The 12,901-nt window shown below is 39.9% G+C and overlaps 1 protein-coding gene across 4 annotated transcripts in view; it reads left to right on the top strand.

The window, feature by feature from the left end:
* LOC126481220 (proton-coupled amino acid transporter-like protein pathetic) overlaps positions 1 to 12,901 on the top strand; it is a 322,252-nt gene that overhangs the window by 256,111 nt on the left and 53,240 nt on the right. For all 4 annotated transcript variants that reach the window (XM_050104836.1, XM_050104828.1, XM_050104844.1 and 1 more), the window contains one exon: positions 2,448 to 2,570. In XM_050104836.1, coding sequence (XP_049960793.1) covers positions 2,448 to 2,570 — 123 coding nt within the window. The remainder of the gene's footprint in view (positions 1 to 2,447; positions 2,571 to 12,901) is intronic.

Here is a 12,901-nt window from a genome sequence, read left to right as displayed (position 1 = left end):
TAAATGTATATACAGTTGCAGTATGTCTCTGATAAAATGTTGGCCATAATTCGGCTAATTTTATTGAACAGTTCTGAAAAAATTCGGATTATTGGGTAAGCCCGCTTGTGAAAACCCTCGCGCACGTACGCATGCACACGCACACACGCACGCACGCACACACGCACACACACACACACACACACACACACACACACACACACACACAGAGCTGTGGAACATGGTTCAGAGCGACTTGATTCGTCGTCCCAAGCTAATGGTTTTTTACGAGGCGTTTTCAAGTTCTAAGGCCTCCGATTTTTTTTCTTCAGACTGGAAAAAGATAGAAACATGCGCATTGTTTTAAAATGAGGCCGCATTCATTGTCAATACATCCCAGAGATGGCAGCACCGTACGGCAGATGGAATTTTACCGCCAGCGGCGAGAATGAGAACTGTTTTAAATACTTAAAATGGCGACGTTTTCCTTACTTGAACAGTGTGCAATCATTCGTTTTCTGAATTTGCGTGGTGTGAAACCAATTGAAATTCATCGACAGTTGAAGGAGACATGTGGTGATGGAGTTATGGATGTGTCGAAAGTGCGTTCGTGGGTGCGACAGTTTAATGAAGGCAGAACATCGTGTGACAACAAACCGAAACAACCTCGGGCTCGCACAAGCCGGTCTGATGACATGATCGAGAAAGTGGAGAGAATTGTTTTGGGGGATCGCCGAATGACTTTTAAACAGATCCCCTCCAGAGTTGGCATTTCTGTGGGTTCTGTGCACACAATCCTGCATGACGACCTGAAAATGCAAAAAGTGTCATCCAGATGGGTGCCACAAATGCTGACGGACGACCAAATGGCTGCCCATGTGGCATGTTGCCAAGCAATGTTGACGTGCAACGACAGCATGAATGGGACTTTCTTTTCGTCGGTTGTGACAATGGATGAGACGTGGATGCCATTTTTCAATCCAAAAACAAAGCACTAGTCAGCTCAATGGAAGCACACAGATTCACCGCCACCAAAAAAATTTCGGGTAACCGCCAGTGCTGAAAAAATGATGGTGTCCATGTTCTGGGACAGCGAGGGCGTAATCCTTACCCATTGCGTTCCAAAGGGCACTACGGTAACAGGTGCATCCTACGAAAATGTTTTGTAGAACAAATTCCTTCCTGCACTGCAACAAAAACGTCTGGGAAGGGCTGCGCGTGTGCTGTTTCACCAAGACAACGCACCCGCACATCGAGCTAATGTTACGCAACAGTTTCTTCGTGATAACTTTGAAGTGATTCCTCATGTTCCATACTCACCTGACCTGGTTCCTAGTGACTTTTTCCAACAAGGAAAGACACCCTCCGTGGCCGCACATTCACCAGCCGTGCTGCTATTGCCTCAGCGATTTTCCAGTGGTCAAAACAGACCCCTAAAGAAGCCTTCGCCGCTGCCATGGAATCATGGCGTCAGCGTCGTGAAAAATGTGTACGTCTGCAGGGCGATTACGTCGAGAAGTAACGCCAGTTTCATCGATTTCGGGTGAGTAGTTAATTAGAAAAAAAATCGGAGGCCTTAGAACTTGAATGCACCTCGTACTTAAAGCTGTAGGAGCTTTGCTTGCGATGACAAAGCAGCTGTCTAGGCAGGTACCACTTATCCAGAACCATGAGCTCGGGGTGTGCCTTGCTTTCGCTGCTGAGCTGGGTTCTTTCTGATATCCACCAGTTCTTAGCTCCCTCAGAATGCTACATAATTACTCTCGGACATCAGACAGTAGCGCTGCGCGTGCACTTTTTTCTACTTTTCATTCAATTCCTTCGTCCTGAAAGAAAGAGAGAGAGAGAGAGAGAGAGAGAGAGAGAGAGAGAGAGAGAGAGAGAGAGAGAGAGGTACTGATGTATAAGTATGATCCTAAATTGAAAATATCTTTCAGCTCAGTCTTAACAATATAAACATGTTTTAGTAGTAGTAGTAGCAGCAGCTTTATTCATTCGTAGATCTCTTTTTACAAGGATATAGGACATGTCAAAGTATTTGCAAGTTTAGACCAATTTAAAATAAGCTAATACGTATACACATATATTTAAGACTTCTAGTTAAAAACAATCATTAGATTTACTCTTGGTATACAATACTTTTTTTTACAAATAACTTATTAAATAATGTAGTGCCACACTGTTCACTCATATCTCACTATCAGTCACTGCACACACTACACACACGTTGTTTCATAACACTTCACTCACTACACACACACACACACACACACACACACAAACACAAACACACCGGTGATCTCTGGGTCATTTTCTGTACCGCAACTTCCCATTTGCTATCTTGAAAAACTGGCTCAGCATCCTTCCATAATGAGTTAATGAGTGAGATGTTGAGCTCAGAAAGAGGAAGAATTGTCAGTATTTCCTTAGAGAAAGATATGGGGATTGACGTTCGGCTCCTGTTGCAGGTATAAAGTGACGGTCGCGCCGGCTGCCCCGAAAGATGTGGAGGCGTCGGAACCGCTTTCGCCGGACGGTCGGCTCCCACCTTGGGACCCTCTCACCGACCGTAAGATTGCTGGCGCCACAAGGTGAGTACGGTTGAAACCTGGTACCAAAGGAGGTTTACGAAAGTGGTAGACCAGCTGGCAGATACAAGTGAATACTAGGTATCTTGATTCAAGCTACGCGAGGAAACTCTGAAAGCTACAGTATTTCAGTGTAAGTGACGAGGGGCAATGACGACGATTAAAGTATGTCTCGTTGATGTCTGTGTCATTAAAGACCCAGCACTACTTCAGATGGAACAGAACTCTTCAAGGAAGCAACCCAGCATTTTCCTGTAGGTGATTTACCAAGTCAGAAGGCGCACTAAGATGCAGAACTCCTGGTCAGGAGGAACAGGGTTGAAATCCTACTCAAGGCCGCTTCTACCATTAGGGAAGATTATGCAGCCGATAGGGCGGCAAAATTTTAGGGGCGCCAAAGATTAATTTCAAATCAAACAGAAAAAAATTGAGCAAATGAGGAGAAAAAATGAAAAAGAGGAAAAATTAAAACACCGAATTGTTTTCAGAAGCATAAGGAACATTACTTAAGCCTTTCAACACTAAAGCATTTTCCATAATGTGAGAAAAGGTAACTGTTGTTAAGTTTTATTTTTAAAAACTCATTTTTAAATAGGTACTGATGTGTAAGTATCGTCCAAAACTGAAAATATATTTCACATTAATCTTAACAATACCAATGTTTTCCATAGTGCGTACACAGAGAAGAAGGGTGCTTTATGACCACCACAAAAAAATTTAAAAATACAAATATCGTTAATTGTTGTTGAGTTTATGCACAACATACTCTTTAAAGATGTATTAATGTGTAAGGAGGATTCTGAACTTCAAAATATGAATGTGGCATTTGTTGCAAGTCACATTCACTACGAGGACTTAAATTTTTGGGTTACGTTTTACTAAAAAATTCAAAACAATTACGGAATCTGGCATAAGAAATCGTTAAAAATAAGAAACAGTTTTTTTCAAAATTTTAAACTGTGATGTACATGACAAGTTTACAATATTTTTAAACATGCGGGCGTGAAGTACCCATTCTCTTCCCCCTTGGGTATTGCTTTGGCATGTCTCCCATTATAGTATAATTTCTAAATTCAAGGAAAAATTCATTCGCACCAGAAAATAGTTCCACACCTATATTAGTCCATTTTCTTATTGTTAAACAAACTAAATAATTGATGCTGAATTTGGTTGTACTGGTATATTCAGTTGAGTTCCAGCTTAAAATGTTAAGCACATTCTTCCTATTTCAGTTATTTTCGGAAATTTCAAAAACTGGGGACAAAAAATAAGAAATTGAGGACATTTATTTCCTCAATAAGTTTTAAGGGAATTGAGGACAAAATATGAAAATTGAGGACTGTTCCCAGAAAATGAGGACGTCTGATCACCTTAGTTTAATGATTAAAAATATAATAAAAGATTCGCATTTTTGTGCCATTGATTGTTAGCGGTGGTGGAGGGGCGCGGGTGACATGGGGATACTGATGGTACTGAAAATGAGAGGACGTCATTTTTTCGATTCCCGTAGGGCGTTAAAACACCTAGAAACTGCCCTGATCCTACTCCGGGCTTTCACATTTAGGGTTACGTGCTTTCCCTAAGTCGATTAAGGTGATGGTTCCTTTGTAAAAGACGTGGGCGTTTTCTGACCCTGTTATTGTTTTACTTGATGTTGTGTTTTATCTGTAATGGCCTCGTTATCGACCAGATGGAAACGAAGTAAATTTTTCCATGGATTCAAAATTTTCGTTTGAAACATCGATATTTTTCACCACACCTGTGATCAAATATTTCTCTCCATTAATTGAAGTCTTTGATGTCGACCTAAAAGTGAGGAAACAGTCCATTGAGAATCACAGAGACACTACTCTCTTTTCCACTCATCTCTAGGAACGTTGGGGTGTTGTGAAAATTGTCTTCTGTCATTCCTGTTGCTGCTTTTCCAGTGACGGTTTATGAAACACTCTGCATGGCCTCCAAAATCATACGAAAAAGGAAAGTACGCTTATTCAAAGATAAACAATGCGGCCTCTGTACTCTTCCATTTTTGGACAATTACGTACGTTTAGCAGTACAACAATATTCTTTCTCCGTCGCAAAGCATTTTTATTAAAATATGAGCGGCTAGCAGTGCCTCATGCACACCCATCAGATATGCAAGGGACGTTCAATAAGTAATGAAACACATTTTTTTCTCGGCCAATGTCGGTTGAAAAAAACCTCGATTTTGTTGTGGGACTTCGTGGAATATACCCACTTCAGCCCCTTTAGTTTCATGAAGTTCCTATGTAAACTTCAGGATGGCGTCTGTAACAAAGGTGCGTTCCAAGTAGAGAGCTGTTATTGAGTTTCTTTTGGTGCAAAATCAGAGCATCTCAGATATTAATAAGCGTTTGCGGATTGCCTACGAGGATCTGGCAGTGAACAAAAGCACGGTGAGTCATTGGGCAAAGCATCTGTCACCATCACAACCAGGTTGCGCAACACTGTTTGATCTCCTGCATGCTGGTCAGCTACCTACAATTGTGACTCCTGGAATGTTAGTGCGTCTGGACAGTCTCATTTGAGCTGATAAGCGGATCACAAACAAACATTTCACTGCACTACTGGACATGTCTGTTGGTAATGCTGACAAACTCATCCACCAGATGGAGTACTCAAAGTTTTGTGTCTGCTTGGTTCCTCAGCTCCTAAAATAAGACCATAAAGAGCAACAAAGGACCATCAGTGTCCCAATGAAGGGTGAACTCCATGGGAAGCAGTGTGGGGATGATGGGAAGCAGTGTGGGGATGATGGGAAGGTTAGCGATACAGCAAGATGTTGGCTCTGACATCGACCAGTAGAGTGTTACCATGTGGACATACTGGCCATCCCAGTAAGGTGGCGTGAGGTCATTGCACTGCATGGGATTATGTTGAGAAACAGATTTTTGTAGCCAAAAGAGTGGGGAATAACATGTTGTATTGGGATTCTGAATAAAACCAATCTGCAACAGGAAAAAAGTGTGTTGCACTACTTATTGAATGCCCCTCGTAAAATGCTTCACCACAAATAATGCAATGTGAACTACAATATCATAAGTGATAGCGCCTTGAGGAAGCTATCAAATTGGATGCTCATCAATGCTTCTAGAATGCTGCACAACCAGCTTCCTGTGTTCTGACACTGTGGCAGCAGCCACGTTATGACCACTGATGCATCTATTCTAAAGCCATCAAGCCATCTAAAAGGATTACTTGTCTGCTGGTGAAATGAGGAGGGCTATTCCGCTGTTTGGGGTAGGCATACAGCTCTAAAATGGTTAGAACACTGACTAATTGCAGAAAACCTTGTGGCATAGAAGGATGTAAGAGCAAAATCTGAAAGAACTATTGAGGAGAGCAAACGGATATCATAGTTTGATATTTCTTGAAAACCCTTGAAGTTCCCACTAAATCCACTTTGATACAGCAAATTATCAAGAAGATTGCTGGGAGAGGGGGAGGTGGACACATATTGGTGCAATGTGCAATGGAACTATTCAGCTGAGGTCTGCAGATATTGCACAGGCAGTGGTGAAATACTGCAGATACATGACTGCCATGATCAGCTAGGCTCCGGCCCTTAGGTAGCAAAGAGTCATGGAAGAGTGGTGTAATTAGGACCTTTGTTTTAACAACAAGAAATTTTCAAATTGCTTCTCTTGGCAGCAGAATTCAGCACTGTCTGCTGGTCATTATATGGCTGGGTACAGTCCATTACACCATGTTGGGGCACATTATGAGCCAGAGTGGAAAGGATTATTGTTTAAACACCTTTATGCACTCTGTAATTAGCCTACCCTTTACTTTATATGTCTTAAAGGAGTGGTACATAGGGAGCCATAGTATATTCCTAGATTCTGCTTGCAAGAATGTTCCTTAAAACATTGGGTAGTTGGTTTATGTCTTCAAGTCTCTACCACTTCAGTGTTTTCCATGGTTTATTTAAAGAATCAAACTCCCATACACAAGACAGCTTTGAGCTTAAGGTTTTTTGGAACTTGCTAAGTGCTCTCATTTTCAAATACTAGGTGGGTATAGTCTAGGTAATTTGCACTCCATTTTTAGAAAAGCTAGTTTTTCATGCAAGTCAATGTTCATGACATATCTCCTGAACTTTGTGTTGTACAGTGGTATAATTGTGCTGGTACGTTCTGTGGATCTATGCAGATACTGTTTGCAAAATGTCTTGTGAATAGAGTTAGTGATAAAAATGAAACAAATTAAAATGTCATACCTGATGCTGAACTTTTACAGCATACACAGTGAAAATAAAGTATGTGCCTAACTTTTTTCTTTCAATATTTTGTGGGGGATGTCAGAGAGAAAAATTTTCAAAAAGCTTTGAAATTATGCATCAAGTTTATTCGAAGTTCCTAAGTGCTCCCAATCTAAAATACTGGACAGTTTGTGCTCTGTGAGTTACATTGCCACAAGACATATCCATAGTTTCTAATTTTAATACTTGATTTATTGTGTTAAGCCTGTAATGTCAGATCATGTCTTAGTGAATAGATTATGACACCAATTGTAATTTTTAAATTTGGTCAATAATTACATGACATACTTAAAAGGCTGGCCGCGGTGGCCGTGCGGTTCTAGGCACTTCAACCCGGAACCGCGTGACTGCTACGGTCGCAGGTTCAAATCCTGCCTCGGGCATGGGTGTGTGTGATGTCATTAGGTTAGTTAGGTTTAAGTAGTTCTAAGTTCTAGGGGACTGATGACCTCAGATGTTGAGTCCCATAGTGCTCAGAGCCATTTGAACCTACTTAAAATCAAATTTTTCTTTCCCCGGAAGTTGTTAGATAGCCAACCCGTAACTGTGACCTGGTGACTTAGCCATTTAGTAACATACTAAGTATCTATGGCCAGAGGACTTATGTGCCGTTGCACCTTTTCCTCATGAATCAGTCAATCTATTCCTATCAAAATCTCTACATTAGTTCCTGGCATTATCCTTTCCACACTCACAGACAAATCTTTGTGGGGGCCTTAATTTATTAATATGTCTAGATGTGTAGGTATAGATGGAATGCACAAATGTTTTGCAAGCAGTTTCCTTTGTCATCTAGCTGCATTTTCCCAGTATCCTACCAAAGAAAAAAATCTGCCACCAACTTTACCCACAACTGAGCCCATGTTATTGTTTCATTTCATATCCTTGCAGATATTGCACTAAGGATATGGTTTGGATTGTGGATGTTTCACTTCTTAAGTGATAAGAGGCAATTTCCTCATGGCAAGCCATGCATCCTGCACTCTCCCCAATCGTTAGTTTGCCATATTATTGCTAACCCTCCATTGGAGTTAATTTCTGTCAATTGTCTGACAGTAACAAGGCCTTCAGTGATCTTTTCATCCCATGACTTATTGGCATTAGATCTCATTCTGAGTGAGAGTGGAGCTGCTCACAACTGATTGTTGAAGAGGCTGGAGTTTGTGTTAGATTTACTGTTGCACAAGTGGAAACATTTCCACATTACATTTTTAGGTCCATGTTTGTTCAGATGTTAAACAAACATCATAACAATGTCATAGCACATACTGAGAAATTTACATGAAGTGGTATCATAGGCTGCTCAGCTGCATTCCCCATGATGAATCTCAAGATGCATTCACTTTCACATCATGATCTGTAAATTCCATCATGAAGTAGAGATCCTTCAGAGATTAAGAATGAGTCAAGGTATAATTAACAGGCATAAGCACACATACCTGGAAACTTCTGTAAAATACAGGGTTTTTCAGAAAGAATCATCCAATTAAAAAAAATCATAACTATTGTGTTACTTGAGATACATGCATGAACAACATGCTGTTGGAAGGAGCAAACTCTTGATTTCCACGTGGTTGCTGCTAGGTAGCAGCGGAGTGTGCCCACTTTAGTTCTAGTAAAAATGGTGTTGGGACAACATAAAGTGTTTTGTGTTCTATATTTTGCACAGTGTGGGTCAGTAATAACTGTTCAGCACAACTTTCGTACTAGGAATGGTGTGGATCTACCTACAGCACAGAGCATTAGACAATGGGATGAAAAATTCTGAGAAACAGATTGTTTGTGTACAGGCAAATTGCTGGGCCATACTTGAGCGTCTATAGAGACATTCACTGCATCCTCCATAGTTTCATAAGGAGCCCGCAGAAATCTATTTGCCATGCAGCTCGACAGTTCAGCATGCCACCTATGTCCATCTGGCATCTGTTGCACTGACATTTACACATAAAACCATACAAAATTCAGCTACTGCAAGCTCTTCATGAAGGTGACAAACAACAACATATGGAGTTCTGTTCAAAATGGCTCTGAGCACTATGGGACTCAACTGCTGAGGTCATTAGTCCCCTAGAACTTAGAACTAGTTAAACCTAACTAACCTAAGGACATCACAAACATCCATGCCCGAGGCAGGATTCGAACCTGCGACCGTAGCGGTCTTGCGGTTCCAGACTGCAGCGCCTTTAACCGCACGGCCACTTCGGCCGGCATGGAGTTCTGTAATTCTGTTCTTAGCAAGATGGAGGATGACAGTTATCTTCCAAGCTTAGTGTTTAGTGACGAGGCAACATTCCATTTAAACAAAAAGATGAACTGTCATAATGTGAGAATATCGGGTATGGAACAACCACATGAAGCTTTACAACATGAGAGGAGCTCTCCAAAATTTAATGTGTTTTGTGCAGTTTCACGGGAAAATGTGTGTAGTCCATTTTTATTTGTCAAAAATTCTGCTACAGGAAGCACGTATCTCAAAATACTTGAGCACTTTCTTTTCCCACAGTTGGAGACTGATTCAAATGACTTTGTTTACCAACAGGATAGAGCACCACCACACTGACATCCGGAAGTGCAGGAATTTTTAAATGAAAGGATTATTGAACAATGGATGATTCAGCATTACATTACTGACATCCAACATCACCGCACCTAACTGTATGTGATTATTTCTTGTTGGGGTTTATAAAAGACTCTGTTTATGTGCCTCACTTACCAAAAACAATGAATTAACTGAGACACCACATAACAGCAGATGTAGAAGCTGCAACTCAAGAAATGCCCACTGCAATGTGGGAACAGTTTGAATACTGCATTGACATATGCCATTCATCTCAAGGGAGCCATGTTGAACACCTATGGAAAGGTATGAAAAAACTTTTTGAGTTTCCCGTTCATCAAAAAACAAAATTCATTGTATTTATTAGTTTCAGAAATATAGACTTGCCAACTCGGATGGTTCTTTTTGATACACCCTGTATACTAACTGGTACTAACATGCCCATACTGATATGTAAATGGATACATTTCTCAATGACAATGGCACAGTTATCATGTATTTAAGTGCATAGGCACATTTTGCTTTTGTGAGCATTCATAGCAATCAGAATGCGATTTTCACTCTGCAGTGGAGTGTGCGCTGATATGAAACTTCCTGAACTGTAGGTATTCTGGACCACCATGCAGCTCTCCATCTTTCACATCAATAAACATTGCCAGAGGTGAAAAAAGTGATAAGTGACAGACAAAAATCTGCCAGGAAGTTTCATTCATAGCAATCAACTGTACTTCAGACATCTTGCTGACTCTCTTTATATGTGTTATGAGCCCAGCCTAGGGCATTAGCTTTGTCACTGCACATAATGTGTTTTTCACCTTGAACTGAGAATGTTTGTGTGCTTTATTTAACAGTGGAAACATTATTTTGCTTAAAAATACCAGTTTTTGTAAGAGTTTGTATGCTTCATTCAAAAAACATACTCTGCAACAAACAATTAGTTCTTCATAAAATGTTTCTTTACTCCTTTTGCTCTTTGCATTATATGTTGTGATTCAGAGTCCAGAGTATATGCTACTGTTCTTATTCATTCATTTGCCATATGAATTTACAACATGTAACACTGAGATGCCTGTGACCTTGAGGCCACAGGAACAGACAAGATGACAGTGTTTCTGTCACCTTGAAGCGACAGGAGAAGACAAGATGACAGTGTTCTGAGAAAATCCCAATACACTTAAGTTCAATAAGTCCACTTTAGGCTATTCAACGTATGTACAGAGTGCCAAGGAATCCCTCCTTTCCTTGTAGGGGGAAAAAAGGGTAATGATGCTAGTACACATTCACGCTGATAAATTACCTGATCTGCCATGACAAAGGCAATGCTTCCCACAGTAGGTAGAAGGTAGTGCTTCATTGTGTGGAACCTTAGCAATAAATAAGAGACAACAGACTGCATTTGGAAAAACCAACAATCCAGCCATCACATTAATTAATTAATCAATTAATTTGTTCATGATGTTCCATTGACCCCATCAAGAAGGTAAACTGTTAGTGGTGGGAACAATCAAGGTATCATCAACAAAAAATAAAAATAAATTGTACAATGTATTAAGAATAAACTGTCATAACTTTGCTTAATACTATTTATACTTCAAGTAAAGCAGTTATTAGTCTGAAGGTTATTTTGTACTACTCAGTGTCCTGTTGGAGGTGGAATGCCTTAGACTTTCTCTGACTTTTGAACTGACTGATCCAGCCATTTATAGGGGGACCTACAGTCGTTGAACTGTAGGTATTCTGGACCACCATGCAGCTCTCCATCTTTCACATCAATAAACATTGCCAGAGGTGAAAGAAGTGATAAGTGACAGACAAAAATCCTAAGATTGATTGGGGACCAAATCAGAGACCTTTGGATTTGTAGTTTGGCACTTTACCACTTTTTTTCTTTTTTCTTTTTTTTTCATTTTCTTAACTGTTGTTCATTGCATTTGGTTGGGGCAGATGTCATCTGACACTCATTCAAGTTCATCACTGATCACTTTACTCAGCTTTTTTTACTGCAGAGGGTAGCCTGCCCTCTGACCAAATATGCTGACCTACCACTGAGCCACCACACTATACCACATGTACCAGCTAAATTTCAGCTAGTAAATTAGCTCTTTATGATCTCTGTGGTATTTTCCTGTCTGGAACAAGAGGTGCCTGTAAACAGTACACTACTAGTTAGCCAGCCAGGTTTACAATAAAACACTCTTACTTGCCATGTGGTTAACAGGTACTTTAAATCCTCAAATCTAGATGACCTGAAAATTTCTCGGAGTAGCTAATGAGGTATTTGTTTTTTTGAAACTGGTAGGTATTTTAACATTAAACTGACACAATCCAAGAAACAAAAATAACCATAAGAGAAACATACATGACAAAACTATTCAGTCAATGTAAATAGCACAAAATTTTAATGAATTTGGCTCCAGAATGATATTACATAGGACAAAAACATTCCAATGAGTCATTGACAATAGTGTAACAAACTTGACTGAAAAACTATTTATTTTGTTTTTGTTTACTCTGAGTTACAATATGATCTTACATTTTGGCATAACACAGCACACTGTCTGCAGCTTTTTTAGATGAATCTTTCTTTTTAAATTATAGAAAAGAAGGAAAAGAACTTTCTGTGAAGCACTATTCAGGAAAAGAGGATTGTCTGCTTGGCATGAGTGTATGTTTAGGAGGCTGCTGTGTTTGTTAAGAAGTATGCAATTAAAAATCCAAGTCTTTTGTGTAGAAGAATCTCCTGACATTAGAGCAAGTTTGGGCATCCCCTAAGGGAGTCTCATACGATTATCAATTTTCAAAGAATATGTGAATCACCTAGCAGATAACGTTGGAAATTACACAAGGCTTTTCACAGATGATGCTGTTGTAGACAGAGAAAAATGACAACACTAGAAAATTGTTCTGAAATGCATGAAGTCACATAGGATTGGCAGTTGGTGCAGGGATTGGCAGTTGACCATCAACATAAAAAACAAAAAATAATGTACTGTGCATAAATATGCAGAAAGACCCATTAATGTATGATTACATGATTGCAGAACAATCACTGGAAGAAATTACATCCATAAAATATCTAGGCATATGCACACAGAGGGATTTAAAGTGAAACAACCATATAAAACTAACTGCAGATAAGGCAGATGTCAGACTGAGATTCATTGGAAGAAGCCTTAGAAAGTGTAGACTACCCACATAGGAGGAAGCTTACAAAATTGTTCTTCAAGCAACACTGGTGTTTGAATATTGCTAGTCATTTTGGAATGTGTACCATATCGGACTGATAGAGGAAATAGGATTGAAAGAAGAGCAGCACTTTTTGTTATAAGTTCATTTAGTAACCACAAAAGTATCATGGATATGCTCAGCCAACTCCTGTGGAAGATGCTGGAAGAGATGCTTTCTGCATGAAGATGTGGCTACTGTTAAAATTTTGAGAGTTCATGTTCCTAGAAGAGTCAAACAACATATTGCTTCCTCCTATGTATATCTCAA

Source organism: Schistocerca serialis, chromosome 1 (assembly GCF_023864345.2).
Source record: "Schistocerca serialis cubense isolate TAMUIC-IGC-003099 chromosome 1, iqSchSeri2.2, whole genome shotgun sequence".
Taxonomy (NCBI): Eukaryota; Metazoa; Arthropoda; class Insecta; order Orthoptera; family Acrididae; genus Schistocerca; species Schistocerca serialis.
Note: the sequence above shows the minus strand (reverse complement) of the source record. Positions and strands in the feature narration are given on the sequence as shown.